This window comes from Exophiala mesophila (assembly GCF_000836275.1).
Source record: "Exophiala mesophila strain CBS 40295 unplaced genomic scaffold supercont1.6, whole genome shotgun sequence".
NCBI classification, from domain to species: domain Eukaryota; kingdom Fungi; phylum Ascomycota; class Eurotiomycetes; order Chaetothyriales; family Herpotrichiellaceae; genus Exophiala; species Exophiala mesophila.
The window spans coordinates 2850998-2876333 of record NW_015622509.1 but is presented as its reverse complement, the minus strand read 5'-3'; the positions used below and the strand labels follow the sequence as shown (position 1 = coordinate 2876333).

Sequence of the window (25336 nt, the reverse complement as noted above, 5' to 3'; positions counted from 1 at the left end):
ACATTTTGAAATACTCTCACGTCATGACGGCGACATTTCTGCTAGCCACAGCCAGACTTTTGCCCAGAATTGGGTAGTAAAGTAGCTCTTCAAATGCAGCCTATGCACCTGTCTGACAAGAAACTCGGCCGCCTGCACTATAGCCTCGCCACCTAAAGTGGCGGAGCAAACCCAACGATTTCAACCGACAATCAATTTTTTTGTCACCATCGGAGACTCCCACGATTCCTCAGATTTGACTTCAGCATAGCTGCAGGCCAACTCCGGCTGGACCTGCATCTGCCTATCGTTTCGCGTCAGGAATTTCTCTCAACAATTTCAATGTTTCACCGTGGCCTTCCTACATTCAGGCACAGGCCCGTTGCCATGGAAGTTTGAGGACACTCTCACCAATCGGACTCCGACTACCATTCTCGATCTTCAAACATGTATGTATCATCATAGTGTGACCGGTTCTACAGAGGCTGAGTCGATGGGTTCGTAGGAATCTACACTATGGCCCTTCGACTTGTGGCCTCGTTTTCCTTCCTTTCTCAGCCTACTCCCACATTCATCCCACCCTTTAGCAAGCCTTGACCAGTGTCCAAAAGTCAAATACTCTCGAGCAACATGAACTGACCCCGGATCCGCTGAAATTACGCCAGACAAATACTCCACGGGGGCTGTGCTCTGCGCATCACTTTGCAACGTCGCCGATCGGCCTTCCGAATGATCCCACGCCGTTCTATCCTAGCAGATTGTCTATCCAGCTGTCTCCCGTCGTTATCTCCATCGATATGGCGGAATGCCACGGAGAGCAAGTCTCTCGGCAACTGATCGACACCATGCAGTCTCCTTGGACATATCCATTGACTTTTCCGTCCCCAGTCGAGAGAATAGTTCCCAGGCTGTCTCCAGTGGCCACAAGCTCACAACTCGACCTCCAAAATCGGCAGCAGTGACGTGGAAGGACTCGATGCACTGACAGGCAATATGAGACCAGTATAGGGCCTGCTGCACTGCCATATTCGGATCCACCCAAGCTTCGTGCTTGAGCGAATGAATCTCCTCAGACACGTTTGCCATGAAGCTCGCAACGTGGATCCGGAGGGCTGTGTACATGGCAAAAGCAATTGCCGAAGATGGCACCACGAACTCAAATGTAAGGTCATGCAACCCTTTCCAGATGGCTGGCCTTTCAACATACAGCGCAGTTTGATGTCGTTTCCGGAGACGCCTCTCCCAGGAGTCCAACTCTGCCATCACTTCCATCGCTCGTTGCAACCTCTCTGAGAGAAGAGGCAAATTGCGCTTCGTGGCTACGTCTTGCTTGACAATGTCCGGTAAGATGCCCAATGCGATGTCGACTAATGATTGTAGAGGGTCGCGTGTAGTGCTTTTAGCCACTCTGGATGGGAATCTCATCCATTCAGAGCTCGAGAGAAAGGTAGTGTGACGATTCATGAAGAGAAAGGGGATTTGGAGAGCACGGTAGCCATGGAAGTTCTCCAATCCCGCTGGTGACTTGAGCATAGCGAGACCGCTGTGCGAGATCAGTGCACCAATCCCAAGAAGATGACGGTTGAAATTGTCCCAGGATCGGTTTGCCGCCAGCTCGGACATGGCACAGGTAAGGGCAGTTAAGGACAGTAATACTGCATCGACGCTCGACTCCCCTTGTTCATATTGACGCAGGCAACATCGAAGCCGCCGCAATGCTCTGTTCTGCACATGTGTGGCATAAAGTGGCGTGGCTTGATTATCTCCATCCCGGCCAGCAATGGCAAGAGCAGCACCTAAGGCTGCCTCAATCAAAACCCCCGCCTCTTGACTTTGTCCCTCCAGCGACGTCGACGCCGTCCACGTTGCGCACTTGATAGTGATCTTGCTATCGGTGCCCGAGCCAAAGATTGCTGAAGGACTGTCTGCCACCAGGGAATCATACTGGAGAGCCGCAGCCAACGTACTTGTGGTGAAGGAGTCGCCAAGGTTAACCCCCATTTCAAAGGGGATTGCCCATAACCACGATTCTCGATTCTGGTCCTTTGGGGCCGGAAGATTCTGATATATAGGTGGGTTTGGAGTCGAAGAAGTACTCCCAGGAGACTCGTCGGTGCAACTGAGGAAGGGGTCACTATCTTGAGCATTGTCGTCAGGGACCTGGAGGACCAGATTTTCCTCGTCACCGTCCTCGGCCTGATTCAATACTCTTTTTTCTTTCTGTCTCTTTCGAAAGGCCTGAACATTTGCGCGGACCTTTTCTCGACGTGCTTGAGCCCTCTCGAACTCGGTGCCTGGCAGACGTGGTCGACCAATTGGCATACTGGACTGGGTTGTTCGTTTACTCATTTTAGTTTCCTTGCAGGTGAATATGTGTGCTGCCTGGCCGGGATGAATCATGACTGCGGATAGGCCAAGCGAAGACGGTATTCTTATGGAATTTTATAACCAAGGTGATTGATGGTGAGTGCTTGGCGAAGATCTGATGGCAAGTGATATATAGCCTGGTATACATATACAGCAGCGGCTCTGGCAAAACCCAGCTGGTCATCGCCGCGGTATGAGATTATGGAATCTTCTCTTCATGTTCAAGAACACATATATCTACAAGGTGCGGGTACTTTGGACCCAGGCAGGGACCAAATGCTCCGAGCGCGTTAATTGGGCAGTATTACTTTCAGCTTTTCTCCAGGATGAGAAGGATCCATTGTTACGAGCATGGCCATGCCATCAGCCGACCAATGGCACGTGGAGTGAGCCAAGGCGTTCGAAGCCATCCCAAATTTCAAGACAGCCATTTGTATTTGCTGCTGAGGTTAAGGTGCTTACCAGATTCGTGTCCCAATGAGGAAAGGCGAGCAATCAGCAGAACCTGATTGGTTTGTCTCCCGGGGAGGGAATGCTCCTCCCGCCGAACTGGAATCCCTCTACCAAGGCGAGTCATCTTCACCATCATATGCGATTGCCTAGATGAACTCTGAATCTTATCTAAGCAATAATGGAATCCCCGTATCAAATTTGGTCCCGTTAAGGTCCAGCGTGTGGCGACTCTCGTGAGTTTGTGTTTAAACAGCACCGCCGACGACACCTTGACTTAACAACCCTCGCTGGTCCCAACCTTAATCCCAAATATTGAAGGACAATGCTATCATCCAGGGAGAGAGAGAGATATGACGTGAGTTTTGGAATCAAGGCTCCAACGGCTTTTCTGCAGTACTTGGACCAAATTCTGATGATGTTCCATAGCCTCGTCCATTGACTCCTCGTGGGACAACGACGATGAGTTTCGCGAGGTCATCACGAGTTATCGCGACGACACATCAACACCAGTATTTTCGAGATTGAATGATACCTAGTGATCCATTCTCTTAGGACAGTAGACATGTCGCCCAGAATTTCCCAAATAGGTAGTGCATTTCAAATCAGTTCTAAGCCCCGAGGCTCGCTATGAGCATCTTTCGTTGACTTAAGGTTCAGGCCTAGGGATGACTTCCAACGTCATTATAGTCTGACTCAGTCTGCCCGCGCGTCAGGACGTGCACTAACTGAGTAATTGAACTCGACGCCCTATGTTCGACAAGGCAGTGTGATTCTCAATTACGAGTTTAAACCACAAACCACGCAGTCATGATACTACAATACAAAAGGACAAGGCGATAGGATCCGGGGTTAAGGCTCCAGCACGAACCATTGTCGTATCTCGTCTGACCACTACTTAGAGAGTCAAGCAGCTATACCCAAGGAGACGTGTTCAGCATTGACAATATGGATTCCAAAAGCAGTAGCATTAGCCAGTTAATTCCCTCATGAGTAAGAGTAAGTCAGGAGATATCGAATTATAGCGAGTTGACCACGCACTTCTTGGGTCACATTGAACTCGATCCATGTTCCTATCTCGGCCCATTGCGGAGGAGTTGGTCCTTCCCCGGGATTTATAGCACATACATACGAAGTTACATGGATCTTCGATTTGGGAGGGGGCCATGAAGGTACTCCGTAGTAAATGCATGAAACGTGATCACTGGATATTCCACGTGACAATGACGTTCGAAATACTCGTAGAAGGAAGGAACTTTGAAACGTGAAGCGGTGGATTCATTGGCCCAAGTGTTTGAGGAAGGTGCTACACGGTCTGGTTATAGGCAAGAGGCTATATAGTAAGAAGAATTGGAATTCATGTTGCCTTCTAACATCAAATCCCCTCATCCCCTAACCTGATCATCCTCACTACCCCGCCACCCCTACCAGCCCAAGTTGGGGGCCTCGGGGGCAGGTTTGGCCTGAGGGGTCCCGACCTTAATTAGTGAGTGGGGGTTTACCACGACTTTCCTGAACCGTCAAAAGGCACTTTGCGCATGTGGCCCAAATCAACAGGAAATATATCGATGTACATGTACATTATATCATCTGCTCAATTCGATTCAAACGCCGATAGCCTTGGCTCATGTCGTTGCGGGGGTTGAGCTGATCACTACAAGAGTTTGAATCGCCGGGTAAATTAGTACAAAGGTCCTGCTGCCTTATCAGGTTCAATTGGAGCCCTCGATCGGACACTTAAAATGTATAAATTTCCACTATATACAATTAAAAGTTGAACAACATCAACATCAACAAAAACGACTTACCACTTCGTTGACCGAATTCACTGTATGGTACCCAAAGTGAAGTCCTTGAGCGAACAAGTATATCTACCTGTGACAAGTCACCCATCTTCAACCCCTTTCCTACCAAAACACACAGACTCAGCAACACCCTTCACAATTCTGAGTAGATCAAAATCCTGGTTTCATCTCCAGCAGATTCACTCCTCTCCCCAAATCCAACATGGCACCCCCAGCAGTCCTCATGGTTGGAACGGGCGAGTACACGACAGGGTTCGTGGCAGGGTCAGCGTCGACTTCGGACAAGAAAGTTGGCGTTGTGGGATTAACATGTAAGTGTTCTCATATTGGGCTTCCCTTTTGTCTACCCCTGATCCAGACCCTCTAACCACACCTCTCACACCTCCACAGTATTCGACCTCCGACGACGAGGCAAAGTATCTGACCTCTCAATGGTCGGAGTATCCGGGAGAAAATTCCCTGCTATCCGGCAACACCTGGAACAGAACATCCAACAAGCATACAACGGACTAGACGTTTCATTCACATCATACCCTAGCGATGAGGAAACCGACCCAGATGCATACAAGAGAGCAATCGACGCCCTACCGACCGGATCCGCCATCACCATCTTCACACCCGACTCGACACACTACGATATCGCACGGTATGCGATCGAACGGTCGATCCACGTGATGATCACCAAACCTGCAACCCAACTCCTCTCCCACCATCTAGAATTGATCTCCCTAGCGGACGAACACGGCGTCTTCGTCTACATTGAACACCATAAACGATTCGACCCAGCTTACCAGGATGCACGGTTCCGGGCTCGGAATCTCGGCGACTTCAACTATTTCTACAGTTACATGTCCCAACCGAAATCGCAACTCGAGACCTTCAAGGCCTGGGCGGGCCGTGATTCGGATATCTCCTACTACCTCAATTCGCACCACGTGGATATCTGCGAATGGCTGGTTCGAGATGCCGGATGGCGACCATCGACGGTACGGGCGAGTGCAAGTAGTGGTATCGCCACCTCAGTCGGATGTGTTGCTGGCACGGAGGACACCATCACATTACTGGTTGATTGGACGAGAGATGGCGATGATGGTGGTGATGGTGGTGGTAGTGGGAAGCGTGCGACAGGAATCTTTACCGCTTCGTGGACCGCGCCTTTACAGGCCGGGGTTCATTCGCAGCAACATTTTCATTATATTGCCTCAAAGGGTGAGATTAATGTGAACCAGGCGAAGCGTGGGTATGAGGTGTTGGATGAGGCGGAGATAGGCTCTTCTTCGGCTTTGAAGTGGTATAATCCGTTTTATATGCGTTATGCTCCGGATGAGGAGGGGAATTTCAATGGTCAGTCTGGTTATGGATATGTCAGTTTTGAGAAATTCATCGATGCTGTCACTGCCGTCAATGATGGAAAGGTCACGTTGGACGAGCTGAATCGGAGAGGTTTGCCTACGTTGAGGAACACTGTCTACACTACTGCCATCTTGGAGGCTGGCCGGAGGAGTCTCGATGAAAATGGGAGATCAGTTCAGATCCTCGGTGACGGGGTTAATGTCACATTGAAGTGACCGAGGATGGTTCCCACGTTGGAGAATTCCAGCTCAACCTCATTCTGTACCTCGAGGCATGAAGTCATGAGGCTATGAATAACATCCTTACGAAAAGTTATCGCTTTGAGCAGACGCTTTCATATTCTGTCACAATTATCCCTAAAGGACTATTAGTTCGTTGAACCATGACGTTTCAACTTGTCTTGTGACTGCTCAAGCACGAGATAACACCATTTGCCTTCCAATGTGCCCCACGTATTCATTGCCGCTGCTCCTTTCACAGATATCCTACTTTTCTCATACCACAGCTGTGTAGCTTGTTCAAATTGACTCCCATCGTACCAAGCAATGGATTGATTATCATCACTTCAGACTTTCGTCGTGGGTATCTCTGCACCATTCATTATCACTTGAATGACAATTTTTGGAACATAGAAATCGTCGAAATGGGACATAATCCATTCGGAACGAGGACGGTTCCCGCTCCTCTTTTTCCATGCTCCACCACTCCAACCATGCTCTGTGGGGGATGACAATGTTTCGGTGACATCGCGTACATTGCCTGCCTGGTTGAGAGTGGATCAAACTCAACGGTTCAAGGATACTCTGTGGCGTGTCGGAAGGCATAAACGTGCTAAGGTCCGGTTGTGATCGTGAAACAGTCTTGGAAAGCTGTCGAAGTACAAGTTCTGTAAGAGACGGCGCTGATGACTGCTGTACTTCTTTGACATCTCCAGGGGCCAATGATTGAACTTTTGCACGGACCAGGATCGTGCCAGGCGACTTGGACTCAGGCATAAACATCGTCTCACATGGCATGTTAAGCGCTTGTGGGTCGTCTGCCGAATGCGCCTCGTCAAGATACCAAGGATTGGGGTTGCAGATGATTTTAGAAAGGTTGTGGAATCTTGCAAGTTCGATCAGCTCGAAAGGAAGTTCTCGGAGTTGGTTGCTGGCGACATTCAAAACTTCCAGGTTGACCAATTCTCGAATTGTGGGAGGGATTATCGTAAGATTGTTGTTGCGAAGGGAAAGTACTCGGAGGTTTTGTAGGTCGAGGATAGGGGAAGGAAACTGAGTGAGCAGGTTACTAGCCAGGTACAGTTGTAGTTTTGATTCGAAATTGCTGCCAATGTCAAGCATGCCGGGGACAATCTCTGCTTGTTTGCAAAGAGTTCGCAGGTCCGAAACTTGGTCTGGCAGAGTCGACAAAGACAAGGACCTAGCGGGAAGTCAGCTTGACAGGACTGGGGGTTTTAGAATGAAAAAGCCAACGTACGATAGATCGACTTCTTCTTTGCCCAGCTCAAGTGCTTGGGTGACAATCTCCGTGACTGTTTCGTGTTCTGGTGGTATGGTGGATGTTTGCATGCGGGTTTGGATTTTGATTGCCTTGGGGGTTGTTTGCGAGGACTCGCTGACAGAAAACCGACTTCTGGGCCTTGTCGTTTGTTGATCTCTCAGGAACTCATCTTCTAGTCCGAACGAGTCACTGGAAAGAGAGCCATCACTTGTCTCACTTCCCATGAATATGCCCGAGTCGTAATTTCTCCGGAACTCACGCTTTTTACCGTTGCCGGTGCGTTGACGGTGACTCCACCAAGAACCCTGGTAGGTGTGTTTCTTTCGCTTGCCCATGACATAGTTCTCAGCACCAGGGGCTTGTTCGTCGCTGGAGAAGAGTGCCGGGTCACTGGAAGTCCCGACATCGTCATCGTCATAGTTGGCACGAGATCTCTTGCGGAGAAAGGCCGAAGAAAGGTGGGCAGATTGTGGTTCAGCGCTCTTGCGAGCAGAAGAAGGCATGGGAGGGAGATCAAGGTCATCCATGGTGGCGGGGATGTGAAGAGAGGAGAGGGACAGGACGTGTGACACTCGAGTGCAGGACGAGATGAACGACGAGATGAACACCGAGATAGGCTCCTGATGAATTCAGGGACACCCTCGATGGATGATGCCACAGCAATGTGTGGTGAATATCAGATGCAGGAAAAGATAAGAAACCGCAGCAAAAGTCATTGTGACGCGTGGGTGGGTGTGTGTGTCTGTTGACCCGCGGCTTCCTTGAGCACGCGACTGACAACTTGTCTAGAGGGTTTTTGGTTAGGCATCCGACGTGTCTTGGCAGATGGCGGTTGCATGACCGTATCAGGAATGGTCATTTTGGCCAGGGAAGCTGCAGTCCACGGTGTTGAGGTACTTGCCTGTTTCTAGTACTCCGTATATGAACGAGGGCTCGTAAGGTGCGTACGAAGCATTCTGAAAGGAATAATATGGCGGTATCACATATTCCACCAATACCTTGGACAAAGCTCAAGTAATGTGCGATCACAGTTTGGCAAGATGACGTTCAATCAACGAGCCCAAGGGAAAAGTACGTCCAACTACTTCTACATAGTTGGGATAGCGAATATAATTCAAGATTATCATACTCTCCTTACTACGGAGTAAATGAGATTATAGACACCGAGAACCTCTCTCAGAACAAGGCTGCCCTTCTCTTTCGGAATTGACTCTCCGGGCTCTGACATGGAGCCAGAATCTCAAGAAGTTGCACTTGCGAAGCGGCCCGTCCAAGAGACGTGCGCCGAACACCTGTCATGGTCGCTGTCAGCAACTACCGTGACAGCGGAGCACGCGCCGCATGCAATCAACGTCATATGAAATTTAATTGTGGTGAGTGTAAACAAACTGCACTTGCTCCACGAGCACGCCGAGCTTCACACAGGTGTTCGAATTACGGAGTAGTTACGGTCTCGATCGATGCTGGGCACAGAGAGTGGTCTGTGTAGACGAAATCTCATGACCCGGCCCTTGGAATCTGAATGCCAGTGGAGAATTTGACCAAAGTGGCTGGAAGCGGTGGCCTTTGATCGTCATGAGCGGGTCATGGCGACCCTGGTTCCCGGACGAGGTGCAGCGTGCTCGAGGTGGCTTCTGGAAGCGGCCGAGGGGGCTTCTTGACGATCGCTCGACGATCGTTATACGAGTCAACTCAATAGATGTGCAACAGGGATATCAACAGCGATACACGGCGACCAAAACTTCGATTACAAGTGTGCAATGCCTATCTGCTATCGTACATTCAACTGGGGTGGTACATATTCACTCAAGAATGTAAACATTGAATGCAATATCAATTAGAAACTGGACTCGCTTGCACGCTCACAAGGGCGAAATATATTCATCATATCAGTCGTGTCCATGGTGTCCAATTTGATAAATGCCCATGTTCCTCTCCATAATCCTCCGTCCCCAAATAGCTCCACACCCTGTCCTCGGTCGGTCGCGATCCTGGGCTTCGAGGCCAGCCAGTATCGTACATGTCGTATGCTGCATGATTGCCTGTTCTCGACTGTTGAAAATGACATGCACACCGATGCCTTCCACGTCCACGCCCCGGGCGTTTCGTTGGCGATCCTCTGAAATTGCTCTCTACTCGTAGAGAGGGCGACCAGCTAGGGTCGATGACCATCTCAAAGCCGCTGCTCCTCCGTCCACCTGCTACCTCTCTCACAGAGGTCAAACTGCGTGGGGTATCGAAAGCATAACAAATCGGTGCAAAGTGCACCGCATGAGCAACCTCGTGCTCTTGCAAGGTTGACACTGTCAAGAAATGGAAAGAAACGTGATTGAAGCGATTGAATGCTGGGCACATCCATATCGAACCTCTGGGCTAGGGTTATAATGACCCCAAGACCATGACAGCGGCTCCGGCAATACCGGCCATGGCGAGGTTCACTTGATTGTTGTTTGCGGCTCCGGTAGCTGCAGCAATTAATGGGGTCGTCGTAGTTGGGACTGATGATCCAGTCGTCTTGGCGGGACCAGTCGTTGAGACGGCGATTGTGGTCGCATTGTGCGGACTTGAGATCGTGCTGGTCAGTGTGACGTTTGCCCAAGTCAAAGTCTTTGTGACGGTCAAAGTGGTTTCATATGAAGATGTAATGGTGATAGTGGTTTCGCTGCCCCAAGATGCCCCTGATGGAGGGTCGGCCAGGGCGGTCGGGGCCAGTAGCAAAGCTACGGCTGTCGTCAAGATGGTTGAGAAGCGCATCGTCGCAGTGTGATTTGATTGTATGCTAGGTCGAAAGCATATGATCTTGCGGATGGCGATTGATTCTCGTCAATGGGTAAAGAGTGGTCGATCGCAGGCGTGCGATATGTGGCAAGTTTGGTTGCGAAAACTGTTGGATCCTCGAGGTCCTTGTTGTTTGGTATAGTAGCGATTCGCGGAAGCTGGTGAGAGAGCGCTGCTCAGTGTTGTATAAACAAAAGGCTGTACAGGTTCAACAGGCTGAGAGGGAGCTCAGTACTTCGGACGACAGCGAGACGCTGTCACAAGGGACAAAAATCAGGTATACACCACGACGCTGTGGAGGAGGGAGGTGTTGATCGTCCAGAGCAGCATGGAGGAGGGTATATGTGATGGGGCCAGGACACCCAAGGGCACGCTAAGACATGGCGGAGATGGGTAGAGACCCCAGAAGCTATCGCCTTGTCGTCAGGACCTGGGTCGGTAGGAGACTAGCAGCAGAGCTGTTGAGTTGTTGGATAAGAGCTTGCCAGCAGAAAGTCAGAGGCTAGCAGCACACCATAGGCCGGAAGGTCGACCTGATGGGCCAGCGCGGCAAGGTACTGTTGGTAGCCAGATTGCATTTGATCGCTAGCTTCAGAGTGCTGTTTGACTGGCTTGTTTGGATTGATTGCACCAGGGTTGAGCCTCGTCGAATATGATGAGCTCAGACCAGCGACCAATGCAAGCCATGCCAAATTTCCCGATGTCTCCACCTGAGACGCCAGTGGCGCTCGTGGTACCTGACTAGGAGGTTTTAGACTCGCTCAGCGGCTCTGGAGGGTGTTGCTAATGCAGCTTTAGGTCAGGAACGCGCCAAACCTACTGGAAACACAATCTGCATGAAAAAGCCAATAGACGCTAGAGAGACTCCATGGTCACACAGTCGAGATTTCTCTCCTTTGCGATCCAGTGCTGATTTGTCCAAGGTTGACGAGTGGAGCCAACAAGACAATGGTTCTGCTCTCGTGCTCCAAACGCCCATCTCGTGCCTCTCTACTCTGTACGTACAGGGCCTTGCAACCTTGATAGTTGCCCAGGCCGTGTGGTCATGCTCGCACTTTCGGTTCGGGCCTTGACCTGCGTTTCCCCTTCAACTGGAGGCGGCTTGACTGTGTTTAGCCGCCAATTTGACCAAAAATCAATTTCCGCCTGCAGACTGCAATTGACCAGAAGATTCTGTTGCAGCACTTTGTATACACAGATTCTGGTTAATGGTGGTTGGACTAGACGCCTGCAAGACAAATGTACATTGCCGTCAACTGGTGTCCAATACCTCATCCTGTCCGTGTAACTCAAAGGCTGGCCTGGCCCTTGATCTCGCGTGGTTTTGCAAGATCTGCGACGCTTGGAGAGCACTTTGTGACAGGCTAGTGGAACATGGAGGAAGGCCGGCTGGTTGGTGAAAGAAGGAAGAAGAATTGCCGGCTTAAGCGGCGTCCCTGTCAGGGTATGGACGTGCACGGCATGGTAGAGGCAACCCCACTCCTAGATCGTGTGGTGCGTACAGACCAAGGAGCCTCACGTCTCCAGAAATCAAACGCAATGCGATCAAATCTGGGACAATTGCTTGGTTGCGTGCTTCTGGCCCCTGTCATGATATGGGCCAAACACCAATATTGAGCACGGAGGTCCGGCAATAAAAGAATAGTTCCATTGTTCCATTATCGTCGCATGGCAACTTGGTAGGTGCTGCACATAAGGTTCGCTACTACTCATACTCCGTATGTAGAATCAACTTTTGGGTTGACCTAGGAAGGAATTGCGTGCGCCTTGACCCCAGGACCCTTGAAGTTGGCATTTCTGAATCATCTGAGTCGTCGAACTCCATGAACCATGGTCTTTGCACGCTTATGGCATGAACTTCTACTGTAGATACGGCAATCAGCCCATGGGCGCAGAGGACCATTGATATCATCATCATACTGTTCTTGTCGTCGGGAGCACTTGGTACTACTACTATGATGAGTTATACTGAATGCATCGAAGGAGACTATAGGCCACATATCCCCGTTGAGAGTGGCGTTGGTCGCACCGAAGATCGGCTCGTCAGTCCACAGACAATTGTCAAGCGGCTTTTGCGCTGACCATAACCATGGCTTCAAGCTTGCGAGTTTTTCTCGAGTCGCATTTGGAATCCTCGAGGCGAGGCACACGGAGCAGACATACCCCGTGGGTTGGTTTTCGATGAACTTGCGCACACGCTAGGGGTGGTTAAAATGCCCCCTGTGCCTCCTTAACAGGATGATGATGATGGATCAATGGTCGTTCAATTGATGCAGTTGCCAAAGCCATTGTTCCAAGAAGCTCTCACGAGAACATGAAACTCACCTAAATACTTTCCTTGGTAGAACGGATCCTCTTTCTTGGACTTCCCGTGTCCCATAGAGGTCGAGCTCGTAAGACGACGAGGATATTGCGCACGGCATCGACAAAATCCGGGGATGAGGGATCTGAGAGTCCAAATACGAGAACAGGCCCTCGAGACAAACTGAGACCCTAGGGCGATGGCGGGCGCCACGGCTCAAATGTGGGCAGGGTGGCGCCGCCTAGGTACCCCTTGAAAGTTGGATGGCATTGGGTATCCTGCCTGAATGCCACGGTATCACGGAATAGCACTGAGTCGTTTGAACGTCGTAGCTTTGAGAATGATTATTAGCTTGAAAATTGGGTCATTAACGGATACAGGATTGTGTTCTTGAAACTGTTGAGACAGAGTGTCCCTTTTGCCTGGGAGAGGGGAAGAGAGCAAGGGTATCGACGGGGAATAGTCAAAGAGTCTCGGTCGCTCTTAAGATTGTTGATAATTTGGCGAGTAAGATCGTCCCGCCGAAGCCATCAACCATGACTCGAGACTTGATTCCCCAAGAAGAATGTGTTTAACCCATTCATCATCATCGCGAATGTCCTACGTGTGACAAGTCTGTGTTGTGCTTGATACACGCACATGTGCGCACCCCGCCCTTCGACAAGATATTTGATTGATTTACTGAAGTATCATAAAATAGTCTTTGGTCTGATCAAGGTAAGCTTCAGAGGGGTTTCTTCCAGGCACTCTGTCACAACATTGACCATTTTTGTGTTTTGTGTTTGGAACATCAAAGGCACCAAAAGATCGAAAAGAAAAATGCACAATCTACCTGACAATCCTCTCCCACCGTATTGGCTGTCCTATGAGAGTGGTCTCTCGCAACATCGAACAACACCAGAATTACCCAGTGAAGCCGATGTTGTCATCATTGGATCCGGCTACTCAGGAGCCGCTGCAGCCTACCATATCCTAGAAAAGGATGACGGCCGCAGACCCTCGGTAGTCGTGCTAGAAGCCCGAGATACTTGTTCTGGTGCCACCGGACGCAATGGTGGACATCTCAAGCCAGCCTCGTATAGCCTCGCATCGTACAACGAAAAGACCTATGGCACCAAGACGGCTCGAAAGCTGCTCGAGTACGAATTTGATCAGGTCTGGGATGTCAAAAGGCTGGTTGAGAAGGAGTCTATTGATTGCGATTTCGTGCTCACTCGGGGCATGGATGTCTACACCGACCCAGAAGTTGCTAAAACAGTTTTAGCAACCTTTGAGTCCTTGAAACGGGATGGATTCGAGTTTCCTGACGATTTGTATGTTGTCACAGATCCTGCAAAGGCAGAGCAGATCTCTGGAGTCAAAGGAACGTTACTCTTGTTCTCATTCACCGCAGGTTCGGTCTGGCCCTATAAACTCGTTTCTCATCTATGGCGTCGTTGTCTAGAATGGGGAGCAAACCTGCAGACATTCACGCCAGTCTTGTCAATGGATCAGTCGTCCAATTCTGATGGCCGTTGGATTTTGAAGACCCCTCGGGGCACAATCGCTGCAAAGAAGGTATTGCTCACAACCAACGCGTACACCTCGAATTTACTCCCAGACATGGAGAACAGGATCACCCCCGTCAAGGGTGTTGCTTGTAGAATTGCGGTTCCCAATCAAGGTAAAGTGGCACCACATCTGAACAACACATACAGCATTCGATTTGGTCCACAAGAGTACGACTATCTGATTCCCAGAACTGATGGCAGCATCATTGTGGGCGGGGCCAAACAAGTCGTCTTGCGCGACGATGACAATTGGCTAGGCAATGCGAATGACTCACAGATGGTCGCTGGCGCAGAAGAATACTTTGACAATTACATGCAACGACTCTTTAGTGGATGGGAGGAGTCTGGCGCACAAGTGACCGATATCTGGACGGGAATCATGGGTTACGCAGCCGACCTGAAGCCGTACGTGGGAGAAGTACCCAACAAACCAGGTCTCTTCATTTCAGCGGGCTTTACAGGCCATGGCATGCCCCAAATTCTCGGATGCTCGACTGCAGTGGCTTCTTTGATCCGAGGAGATATTCCTTCTCTTGAGGCTACAAACCTCCCACGCCCATATTGGATCACTCAAGAGCGATTGCAGTCGGAAGCCAATCTGGTTCGAGAGTACATGGCTGGTTCTCGTCCTTCTCGGTCATGATAGGTTATTGACCTTCTGTGAGAGCCAAATTGAACATAAAGAGAATACTTGCAAAAGTGAAGCCAATCTCACTACAAAAATGACATCACGTGATGAGTACTTTTCCTGGGGAAGGCCTCGGGCGCTCAGGCAGGCGAAGTCCAGCGCGTTCCTTCCTTGGCGACCGACCTATCTTGGGCGGCCACGTGAGCGACGTGTGACTTTGACGTGCATGGCATCAAAAGCTGAGGCCACAAACCCAGCCTCAGTGGCAAGCTGAAGACCATCTTGCCACACATAGTCTTGACTAAGTCTGTTTGTATGGATAAAAGGCAATCTTTCGACGGGCGTATCTTTCTGCTCCTCCAAATTCCGTGGCTATACTTGTATTTGTGACACCCACTACTAAGTTAATCAAGCTTTCCAAATAACTCAGATCATCAATCAAGATTGAAATGGCACCCACAGTCATCAGCATTCAAGGCAGTGCGACTCTCCGAAGTCCAGCAGAGCGTGCAGTTCTCACACTCGAGGTTGCATCATGGGGGAAAGAGCAGAAGGTAGCATCCAACGATGTGGTGAACACGGTGACTCAGCTTCAGACACGACTGGATGAGTCATGTCCTCGTCTCAGTAACGGTGACATTTCGCCAGAGGCACCCATCAGCTTCTATTCGATTGCGTCATTGTCGACGTCGTATGGCGACGAGATGGACAAGGACGGCATCTCGACAGGACAAAAAGTCTATCGTGCCAACACCACCATTGAGATTCATTTTCGAGACTTTCTTCTTCTGGGCAAGATGGTCGTTTACTTTTCCGACATCAACTTTGTCAGTCTTCAGGGAATCACGTGGAAGCTCACAGATGAAAAGCAAGCGGCTTTGGAAGAACAGGCAAGGACCGATGCCCTTCGACATGCTATCCAGCGTGCCAACAACTATGCAGAGGTTATTGGTCGGACACAGGTGACGCCGGTCAAGATTCAGGATTCTCAGCAGCACTTGTACTTTGAGGGCCGAGTGATGCAAGCTGCGTATAGAAAGACGTCGTCTGAGAGCTTTGGCATTGGCATTGGCATTGATTTTGAACCTCAGGTCATGGAAGTCAAGGCCAATCTTGAGGTGGAATTTCACGCTGAATGATTGGCAATGGCATGTGAGAGGCTAGCGATAGTCATGATCATATCTGATAGTTTAGGTAGAGTTGCAAGTATGACGGTCCCCGCAATGTCTAGTTGCATACAGATCCAGATTCTTTCACCACCAGCACCAAATGCATGATGTTTTCTCTTTTGGACTGGGGCAAGCTCTCATATCTTGTCACAACTTTACCTTCCGCACCACCTTCCTTGCCCATGGATGGGCATCGCCTCGGATGACGTACCGATCAATCTCGGCCGTGTTCAAAAGTCCTGGATGCGCCTGGTCCAGTCGTGTGATACCCACCATTTGCATGGCTGTCGCCAACTCATCTTGCAGAATCTCCAGTGCCTTTTCCATCCCGGCCTGGCCATAGGTGAGGGCGTGTAGAAACGGCCGACCGAGACATACGGCACTTGCTCCCAGACAGATTGCCTTCAATACATCAGTACCTCTCCGAACACCACCGTCGATGAACACCTCCATTTCCTCAAGAACTTCTGGGCAATTGGCCTGAATCTCCAATAGAGTCAGGATACTTGGGGGCGCGGTATCGACCGCACGACCGCCGTGGTTGGAAATGTAGATCCCCTTACAGCCAACTTCCAACGCCTTTTTGGCATCAGCTGCACACTGAACACCTTTGATAAAGACAGGAATGTCGGACAAGTTGATTAACCATCTGATATCTTCCCACTTGACATCAGGATCAATGAAGCTGCCGGTGGCACGAGCGAGCCCTGTGCCTTTATTGTCCGTTGGCAAGACCGTGACTTGAAGGTGTTTTCGGGGCTTGTAGCTTGCATCAATCTTGATTCGTTCGTCCGCCTCCCTCTTGCCGACGACGGGCAAGTCGACTGTTGCTAGAATCGCTCGGGGCTTGAGACTGATGACTTCTTTCATGAGCTTCTTTGTCACCCGACGGTCTTTATTGAAGTACAACTGATAGAACTTTGGATAGTTGTCAGGCATGACTTCAGTGATCTCGCGTAGCGAGTAACTCGCACCATTGCACACGCAGATGGTGGTGCCTTTGGCGACAGCCCCACGGGCCATGGCCAATTCCCCATCTGGATGAGATAGTTTGGCCAAAGACGCAGGAGAGGAAAAGATGGGCATGCTATACTTTTGGCCGAGAATGGTAGTCGTGGTGTCGACATCCTTGACACCTGTGAGAACTCGAGGGCGAAACCAGATCTTGCGGTACCAGTCTATGTTGGCAGCGTACGAGAGGCTGTCGTTGGCGGCGCCGGAGTAGTACGCCCAAGTTTTGGCAGATACTGTGGCTTTGGCAGCATCTTCGAAATCGTACATGTTCAAGATAGCCTCTAGAGGCGGAGGCCCCGTAGTGTCGCTGTTTGCAGTGGTTCCCTCAACAGTCTCGGCTGATTGGAATTGCGCTCTCCATTCATCGGTGATGCTGGACTGATCGACCTGACCTATTCGCTTGTCAGGAGAGAGATGCCTCGACACAAGTGATGGCGCATGCACTTCATTGTATGCTATGCTTGCATCTTGGCCGAGGTACTCGAGTATTACATCGACACCGCCAGGATGATTTGGGGCGAACTCGGTCACATCCCAGACAATGTTATCAATGACGATCCATGCTGAGGACGGAGTGTTGTGCTTGATGATCTCGGTCACGGAAATAGAGGGTGACATGGTGATTGGGGCGAGGCGAAAGAAGGAGAGGTCAGATCATCAACACTTCGCTCTGTGTTGTGATGTATCTGTCTTGAGGTTGACAATTCGAGTCCTAGATTGCATTGAATCATTGCAATGTGAAATTGGTTGACTGTAAGTGGTGGACGAGGACACGGACTATGGGGTAAGGATTGGGGGGGTGGTTAAGGCGCCGGCCTTCCAACCGCTCGCATGAAGCTTGATTTCTTTTGAGGGACGGCATACTCTCACGGTTAGCAACGGAATGAGGTCGCCTGGGGAGGGAGTAGCGTTGGAGGAGGAGAAACAGAGGGAGAAGAGGAGGTCAGTCTACGGAGTACTACTGTTGGAGGAGGAGGATGAGGAGATGGAAGGTTGTGCGGGGGTGCCTTCCCGGCCCTGGGCTTCAAACTACTTACTCCGTAGGTCGCTCCTTCCTTCGAGCAATTGAGCGTTTGGTGAATTGATGGAAAGTCGTAGCACGTGATATGAGTATTGCCTGGGAGACTCGATGTACAATTCCCGCTCAAGACCAACTGGACCGCAACGACGGCCTATGCAGCAACGCAAGTATAGTACGGTACAAAATCCCTCGAGAGAAGTCGGCTAGCCACGCAGCTAGCGATCTTTCTGCCTTGCTAGGGCAGCACCTGTGAACTCATTCTAGTCTATTTATCATCCTGGGTCTTTTCTATAACTGAGACTCTTTGTTTTCATCATAATTCAATCCATTCGGAGTAGAAATTGTCCGGCTCTCAAGGCCAAATGACGGAGTAGAGACTTGCTTTGCGTCAGAACCCCGCCAATCTCAACTCCTCATCCAGGCACCAACAGCCATTCTACCAATCACTGCCTCGGCCAGCCCAACTGCTGCCTGGTGCCACGCGTGAAATATCGAGACTAAACCCTCAATAGCCAGGCTTCTATCCTCGGCTTCACGAGTGGACACACGAAATGCACGCGATAGCACGTGGATTTGAGGATTGACCGACTTTTATTCCCGCTCTCCTGACATTTTCTCTCTTGGAAAGGTGTTGGAAGCTGAGACCACCGGTTTGTCGTCAAGTCCTGTGCCCGGATAGGTAGGTAGGTAATTCAGTCATGACCATGCTCAGAAATGCTATTTAGTCCTCTCTACCCCTCCCACGCCTGCTCCCGTCTCTCCTCGATGAACCAGATTAACCAGATTCAAAAGTCAGACCTGAAATAATTACTAACATTTTTACTTGACTGGGGATTTTCTGAAGAACCATCATCATTATGCCCCTTGATCATATATGCCTCATCACCCCATTTTCCAAAGTGGATGATGAGGCGACCTTCCTCCTCACAGCGTTTGCGCACATGGGTCTGAGAGAGTATGCTCGCCCGGCCCCTGGCGTCGTTGGCCTCGGAGATGATACAGGAAGCTTTCTCTGGGTTGGGGGATATGATGCCCAGCAACGCCCAATTCCCGACGGCGCCACTATCCAGCGGATACATATAGCTCTGACTGCGAAAAGTAGGCTCATCTCCCTTTCCCCGCCTTGACCAACATACATGATCCAAATTGACATGTCGTGCGATAGATCACCAAGACGTTGACAAGTTCCATGTCCAAGGACTCAAAGTGGCTGGCGTCGTGGACAATGGCGCCCCAGGTCCTCGAGCTAACTACCGTCCTGACTACTATGGCGCATTTCTCATCAGTCCGGCGGGGCACAATATTGAAGCAGTGTGTCACAAAGCTCCCGAGGAGACACCTAAATGACGATCACAATCAGCCCCCCAGTCACCTTCTGGTATGGACTCTCAATGTCAACGACCCTGTGAGGGGCTGCAATGGGATATTTCCAACGACCGACCTAGTGACCAGATGGCACGACTCAGGATCGGCGGGATATATCTGAGATATTGATGGACAGATGTCAACAGGCTTTGCACTTGGTGGTGGTCATTTGTCCACTCGTCAAAACGATTGTTGCTTAGCTTATCTGAAAGTCTCATGGTTTGAATGCGACCAATATTTGGTATCCAATTCTGCAATGGATGTTGCCAACTCCTAAACACCTTGCGTGGTCCTTATTGCCTTTCCAACATTGAACATAAGTCCCTGTCACACCTTTAAGAGAAGAAACTGCTCGAGGCAGTTCCCGCCTGTTTGCCATCCTGATACGTGGAACTCAATGAATCGTATAGCTTCTTGATCCGGGCCAGCTCTCCCTGGAGATCCGCCTTGGCCTGGGCATCCTCCACATCATTGATCAGATCCGCCAGCGAACGCGCCTTGAAGAATTTGTTGGTGCGATTGTACAGCGGCCGAGCCTCCAACGACTCGTCCGTGTCATTGGGCGCTCTTACTCGATACACTGACTGCAAGATATCGATGTCGTCTGCACAAAGCGAATTAGCCCATCACCTCCTCGAAATCGTCCAGTCTTGCACTCACAGGGAATCCCAAATAGGTCACGACTGTCCTCGTACGTGAACATGTAGTAGAATTCATTAAAGCCGGACCAGGTAATGCCACTCAGACACAGAGAGCAAGGCTCATGAGTCGCGAAGAAGATACAATCCTTGGTCTCAGGCCTGTCTGTCTTGGGGATCTTGAAGAATTGTTGGATACAGTTGATCTCGCCATGCAGCAACGGTGACTCGCGTTCGTTGTTGGTCTCCGCAATCACCAGCGATAAATTCGACCTCTCAAGGATCGCCGCCCCAAACAATTTGGATCCTTGTGACACTTGGGCTGCCGTTAGGGGCACAATCGACTTCTCGGTCACGCTTAGAATCGCCGACGCAACATCCTGAGCTGTTGATGGAGCCATCGTTGTACCTCGCTGAGAAAATGATTATTGCCTTTCGGAATGTTATGAGTGCTGTTTATCGTGAAAATGCTTGATGAAGAAACTAGGGAAGAGTCTTTGTTGACGTGGTCCAAAATCTATGAATCTGTCTGCCTATCTTCCTTTCCTTCTTTCTATGAATCATCGTCGCCGCCATTTGAGAAGATTTTATTTATCTTGTCCTGCTGCGCACCTCGTAAAATGGGTTCTGATAAGCTTGATCACCCAATGGAAGTCGAGATCGATGAGATGGCGGGGCGGTCCCCCGGTAGGAGTTCGCCGAAACGCGCAAGCCCCGGGCGCTTATTGAAAGATTCTCAATGCTGATTGAACCAGAGGCTAAACAAAAACAAGGCCGAGGCCCTTGGCCTTAGGCCACAGATCTCAGCTAATGTAATCGTAGATCTAGCATAGATAGCTCTGCTCGTCCAGATTACCGTGATGATATTCCCATGGCCGCTGGCATGGCTCAACGAGAAATTCCACGCTACAAATATGGACCGCTCCTCCACCACAGTCACGCAGTTGGCCCGCGGGCATTGGCCGCCGCGGCGCAGTTTGTCTCCCCCGCCCCAAGTGCTCCAATTTATCATTCGAATGTCAGCCGTTTGATTTTTGTATCTCCCCTTCCTTCCAAGACTAGTAAGGCTGAATGACCATGCCAGGAGATCTTCTGGAAAGTCTGGAAAGCCCACGTCGCAGGTGGGGACGTCCTCATTTTCAGAGGTTCGTTTGTGGTTTCATTTCCTTTCAGTAGCCGGTAATAATCTCCGGTCCCCATGCTCAAAAACAGTTCTCAATGCTCGCCAACTCCGACCGCTGGTGTCCTGTATGTGTTTCTTCTCGACATAAATGGCCGAAATGCAGAATGGTGTAGGCCCGCAGAGATGTCATCTTCAACTAAACATCATACCAGATCGTTAGGGTCGCCATGTCCTCATCGAAATGGTCCTAAGACGACAGCTTACAATCGAGACTGCAAGCTAGATGACAGGCTAGGAGGTGGCCAGTATTGATCGACCTGAACCAAGAGTTAGTTATTGCCTCTCCCAAAGCGAAACAGAATGGACTCACGTCTTTCTCAACCTGGTAGCCCAATAACTTGGGTGCCAGTCCGGAATCTCTCCAGGCCAGAGCCTCGCCTTGCTCTTTGGCCATAATCTTTCGGTCTCTCTCTTGCTGCTCCGGTCCATCATGCAGATGGTACAGATGCTGTTGGAGATTTCCTCGCTTGACAACCATCTCTGTGCGTTCCTTGCGACAGGTTTCATAAATGGAGAGCAATTCTTTCTTGACCTGAGGGTCTCTAGGGTTGGGTGCGCGAGAGAACAGCTCACCCAAGACTGCCGCATCTTCCAGACACATGCCAGCGCCTGAGGCAAGATATGGTAATGTGGCATGCACTGCATCTCCGAGCATGGTAAAGGTTCCTGACGGGTGGCTCCAAGAGTCCATCCCTATTCTGATCTGCAGCCGCCATTTGTACACTGATTCGCACAACTTGAGAAGCTTGGGGATGCGTGGGTCCCAATCCTTGTACAAAGCCCTCATCTCCTCCACATTACCTTCGAGAGTGTTGGCACCGCCGAGGGGCATGTCGTCTGGCACCAGAAGCACCATGTTGAACAGCTCGCCTCCTCTGAGCACATAGTTGACTGCGTGCGCGTCAGGTCCGAGCCAGTAGTTGACTTGTGGGTCTGTGACAAATGGAGCGAGTTCGGGGTCCTTTAAAATCTCTTTCGTGGAGAGAAGGAGACGATATGCCAGGTCGCCAGTTGGTGTGGGTGGATCGGGTCGTCCGAGGAAGATCTCTCGAAGATTCGAATTGATACCGTCAGCGCCGACAACAAGGTCGGTGACAAAACTTTCTCCGGACGCCAGCACCACAGTTGCAGTTTGCGCATCATCACCGGCGATTTGGACGTCCACGACGCGGGCTGAGACTTTGATCTCTGCTCCTAGCTCAATAGCTCTGTCCAAGAGACACTTGTGCAAGTTGGCGCGGTGGAAATCCCAGTAGTATGTGCCTGGATAGGCTGAAGCAGACTCTTCGGTGTCCATGTACGAGATGAGGTTTCCCTTCCATCCCAGCATGTTGACTCGTTTTGGCTTGGTCGCGTAGTCCTCAAGCATTCCCCGCATGCCCCATGATTGTAGGACTCTAGAACTGTTGGGTAGCACTTGAATACCGGCGCCGACTTCGCCGATTTCTGTCGCCGCTTCAAAGATGTGGACTGAATGGCCTGCGAGGAGGAGCGCAATGGCTGCACCGATGCCTCCCAGTCCGGCACCGACGACTATGATGTCGAGCTTAGTCGACGCATCGCGATTTTGTTTCTCGCGGACAGGGATTGGTGACATGTTGGCGACGGTCCTGGTGAGTGCTCGAAATGGCTGGGATTAGGATGGTTCTGGTGGGTGATGAGGACGAGAAATCAATTTCGTTTGTTGAGGCACAAAGCCTGTACGTCTTTGAGTGAGAGTGCCAGTTGGAGATCTCACTGGTATCGTCGCAATTGTTTCTCACCTTCTGGTCTGCTCGCAGGAAAAGGGCAATGATTCTGGGAAGCCCCAATTGAAAACTTATTAAGCACAATGTTCCCACCGTTGACTGTCTAACCCGAATCTTGGACGTGGTCTCTTAATGGGTATTTTCATCCCGAAGCGGGTATGTCATGTAGGATTGGATCGTGTTTGTGATGTACGCATCACGCACGATATGTCGATGTACGGCAATGGAATTGAGTTGCCGCCAATTTGTCCAACGAAAAGAGGAGTATTGGTTGGGTAACCAGGCTGATAACATCTGGATGTACGCTTTCACACCACTGGCTCGCCGATAAGCTTGATTACAAGTACGCATAATAATATTCACCTGATCCTGGTCAGTGGCTTATCAGTCTTTGCTCCACTTCCCCAACATCAGTTCATTGTAAGGTTTGGCAGGGGTTTATTGAAGTGCATAAGAGTAGAATTATCAAGCAAAACTAATAGGTCGGTTGACCGTGTGACCCGTCATGTCCGTCTCGAAGACACATGTTCTGGCCCACACCACCTGATGGTGTACAAACTGGATCAAATCATTCAAGAGTGGGGGATGAAAGATTGGAAACCTAGAGGCCAAGGGTGGGGCAATACTGCTGCCGAGCTTGATGTGTAGGATATCTGGAGAGATTGCCATGTGCTGTGACACAGCATTCGGCAATCCAAAACGTAAACAGACACAAGTGTCCATTTACGTTTTGTACGATGGGAAGGCGATGGTGTGACAATATAGTATGTTACACATGTTTTGGTGGATGGGTGTCTGATATTTGATGGGCTATAGAAGAGATAGCTGTGATGATCCACCGTAGGGCTCTCTCTGATATCCTCCGGAGCATTTCTGTTTTGAATGCAATAAGCAAAAAGCGAAACACGTGACAAGGCTGACGGGTCTCAAGCCATCTCGATAGTAACGAAAACCATTGTTAATCGTGATGCCTCCTTAAGATGACAGATATTTCTTCTCTACCTCTTCTCTTGTAGCTGGCATCAATCCTCCCGCCGGGGCAGTGTTCTTGCTCTTGAAGTCGTCACACATCTGCTCCATGGTGACCCATTCCACACCTTCATGTTTGTTGATATGCTCAATGATCCTGCACATGATCAGTATTACTTCTCTAGACGTTGGTAGAATATTAAAACCTTTCATGCATGAGAAGCACGTGAGGTCTGCCAGATACATCTGGGTGAATCGTCATTGGGAAGACGAACTCGTCGTATTCGCGATAGTAGTAGTCGAAGTGGTCCTGTTTGAGATCTCAAGGTTAGATTTCCAGGCTAGGCCAGTAGATCCTCAACTTACCTTCCAAATGTCTTCCACATCTCTTGGATTCACCCATCCATGGCTGTTGGCTGAGTTCTTGATGAACATCATTGGAGGCAGATCATCGATGTACCAACTACCCGGGATCTCAACCAAGCCGGTGTGTTTGCCCTTGACGAGAGGTTTCATCCAATCCTTAGCCTTCTTGGTGTAATCTATTTTGGTCCAAGTATCCCCCGTCCGAAGCCAGTACATCTGACAGTCTTCGTGGCCCATGGAGTGGTCGTACTCGATCCCATAGCTCAGCAACAGCTCGGTGCCGGCTTCGCTCACCTCCCACCATGGCGCAACACTGCCACGGGGAGGCTTGCCGCAGAAATTTGTGAGTAGTTTGAAAGTGTGATCCAGTACGTCCTTCTGCTGCTCAAATGTCATGTCCGATGGGTTCTCATGCGAATATCCATGCAGGCCAATCTCATGGCCAGCATCACGAACCATCGCGCATTCTTCAGGGAATGTTTCTAGGGAGTGGCCTGGGATGAACCATGTCGCTTTAATGTTGTACTTGTCGAACAGTTTCAGTAATCTCCGAGTTCCGTGAGTACCAGCAAACATTCCTGTTATTGGAACTGTGAGCCTGATTTGCGTTACAGAGGAAGGCCGCAGTCACTGACCTCTGCTAATATCACTCGTCGAGTCTTCGCCACCATATGAACCAAGCCAGCCGGCGACAGCATCGATGTCAACACCGTAGCTTACGAGAACTCGCTTTTTGCCCATGTTGGTGGTTATCGTCCAGTAGAGGATCAAGTGTCACTGATAATACGCAAGGTTGACTTGTCTTCAAGTCTCTGACGTTAACTGACGCAGATCTATTTCCACGTGGCTATACTTGCAAGTCTTTGAAGAGCAATCAGAAAAAGCAGACTGGATGTGCAACGTTGGGTAAACAGTCAGAGAATTATTTTGGACCCTCCTGATTTGCTCGATCTCATTTGTCAACCAAACACAGCGTCATCAGGGACCTCTTCGCGGAGATCTGCGTTGTGCAATTGTACCTGTGGCAATGACGCTTGGGTGCCATGGCAGCATCCACATCCTGCGAGCAGACCCAGAAAACAAGTCCCCCAAATTCTCCGGCATTTGCTGTTGAACTTCCGGGTCATTCGCCGGCGCGATGCTTAGTTTCC

General features: G+C 50.2%; 12 protein-coding genes across 12 annotated transcripts; 4 read left to right on the top strand and 8 right to left on the bottom strand.

The window, feature by feature from the left end:
- Positions 1-762: 762 nt before the first annotated feature.
- On the bottom strand, positions 763-2379 carry PV10_08889 (uncharacterized protein; the record flags this gene model as incomplete). The annotated part of the gene is made up of 1 exon (XM_016373975.1): positions 763-2379. One exon carries the CDS (start codon positions 2377-2379, stop codon positions 763-765), a length of 1617 nt encoding a protein of 538 aa, XP_016220886.1.
- Positions 2380-4597: 2218 nt separating this feature from the next.
- Positions 4598-6259, top strand: PV10_08888 (uncharacterized protein). The gene is made up of 2 exons (XM_016373974.1): positions 4598-4912; positions 4992-6259. Exons 1-2 carry the CDS (start codon positions 4804-4806, stop codon positions 6167-6169), a joined length of 1287 nt encoding a protein of 428 aa, XP_016220885.1. The 5' UTR covers positions 4598-4803; the 3' UTR covers positions 6170-6259.
- PV10_08887 (uncharacterized protein) lies at positions 6112-8171 on the bottom strand. The gene is made up of 2 exons (XM_016373973.1): positions 7431-8171; positions 6112-7373 (listed from the first exon to the last, which is right to left on the bottom strand). The coding sequence occupies exons 1-2, from the start codon at positions 7979-7981 to the stop codon at positions 6515-6517; spliced, it is 1410 nt and encodes a 469-aa protein (XP_016220884.1). The 5' UTR covers positions 7982-8171; the 3' UTR covers positions 6112-6514.
- A 1167-nt stretch (positions 8172-9338) lies between these two features.
- PV10_08886 (uncharacterized protein) lies at positions 9339-9809 on the bottom strand (the record flags this gene model as incomplete). The annotated part of the gene is made up of 1 exon (XM_016373972.1): positions 9339-9809. The coding sequence occupies one exon, from the start codon at positions 9807-9809 to the stop codon at positions 9339-9341; it is 471 nt and encodes a 156-aa protein (XP_016220883.1).
- A 24-nt stretch (positions 9810-9833) lies between these two features.
- Positions 9834-10208, bottom strand: PV10_08885 (uncharacterized protein; the record flags this gene model as incomplete). Its single annotated transcript, XM_016373971.1, has 1 exon — positions 9834-10208. One exon carries the CDS (start codon positions 10206-10208, stop codon positions 9834-9836), a length of 375 nt encoding a protein of 124 aa, XP_016220882.1.
- Positions 10209-13353: 3145 nt separating this feature from the next.
- PV10_08884 (uncharacterized protein) lies at positions 13354-14727 on the top strand (the record flags this gene model as incomplete). The annotated part of the gene is made up of 1 exon (XM_016373970.1): positions 13354-14727. One exon carries the CDS (start codon positions 13354-13356, stop codon positions 14725-14727), a length of 1374 nt encoding a protein of 457 aa, XP_016220881.1.
- A 434-nt stretch (positions 14728-15161) lies between these two features.
- PV10_08883 (uncharacterized protein) lies at positions 15162-15851 on the top strand (the record flags this gene model as incomplete). Its single annotated transcript, XM_016373969.1, has 1 exon — positions 15162-15851. One exon carries the CDS (start codon positions 15162-15164, stop codon positions 15849-15851), a length of 690 nt encoding a protein of 229 aa, XP_016220880.1.
- PV10_08882 (uncharacterized protein) lies at positions 15831-17783 on the bottom strand. Its single transcript, XM_016373968.1, has one exon. The coding sequence runs from the start codon at positions 17511-17513 to the stop codon at positions 16029-16031; it is 1485 nt and encodes a 494-aa protein (XP_016220879.1). The 5' UTR covers positions 17514-17783; the 3' UTR covers positions 15831-16028.
- Positions 17784-18585: 802 nt separating this feature from the next.
- Positions 18586-19698, top strand: PV10_08881 (uncharacterized protein). Its single transcript, XM_016373967.1, has 2 exons — positions 18586-19014; positions 19082-19698. The coding sequence occupies exons 1-2, from the start codon at positions 18774-18776 to the stop codon at positions 19261-19263; spliced, it is 423 nt and encodes a 140-aa protein (XP_016220878.1). The 5' UTR covers positions 18586-18773; the 3' UTR covers positions 19264-19698.
- Positions 19433-20449, bottom strand: PV10_08880 (uncharacterized protein). The gene is made up of 2 exons (XM_016373966.1): positions 19942-20449; positions 19433-19885 (listed from the first exon to the last, which is right to left on the bottom strand). Exons 1-2 carry the CDS (start codon positions 20318-20320, stop codon positions 19617-19619), a joined length of 648 nt encoding a protein of 215 aa, XP_016220877.1. The 5' UTR covers positions 20321-20449; the 3' UTR covers positions 19433-19616.
- A 274-nt stretch (positions 20450-20723) lies between these two features.
- PV10_08879 (uncharacterized protein) lies at positions 20724-23084 on the bottom strand. Its single transcript, XM_016373965.1, has 2 exons — positions 21413-23084; positions 20724-21359 (listed from the first exon to the last, which is right to left on the bottom strand). The coding sequence occupies exons 1-2, from the start codon at positions 22697-22699 to the stop codon at positions 21303-21305; spliced, it is 1344 nt and encodes a 447-aa protein (XP_016220876.1). The 5' UTR covers positions 22700-23084; the 3' UTR covers positions 20724-21302.
- Positions 23085-23635: 551 nt separating this feature from the next.
- PV10_08878 (uncharacterized protein) lies at positions 23636-25090 on the bottom strand. The gene is made up of 4 exons (XM_016373964.1): positions 24821-25090; positions 24186-24763; positions 24026-24129; positions 23636-23976 (listed from the first exon to the last, which is right to left on the bottom strand). Exons 1-4 carry the CDS (start codon positions 24924-24926, stop codon positions 23826-23828), a joined length of 939 nt encoding a protein of 312 aa, XP_016220875.1. The 5' UTR covers positions 24927-25090; the 3' UTR covers positions 23636-23825.
- Positions 25091-25336: the final 246 nt, after the last annotated feature.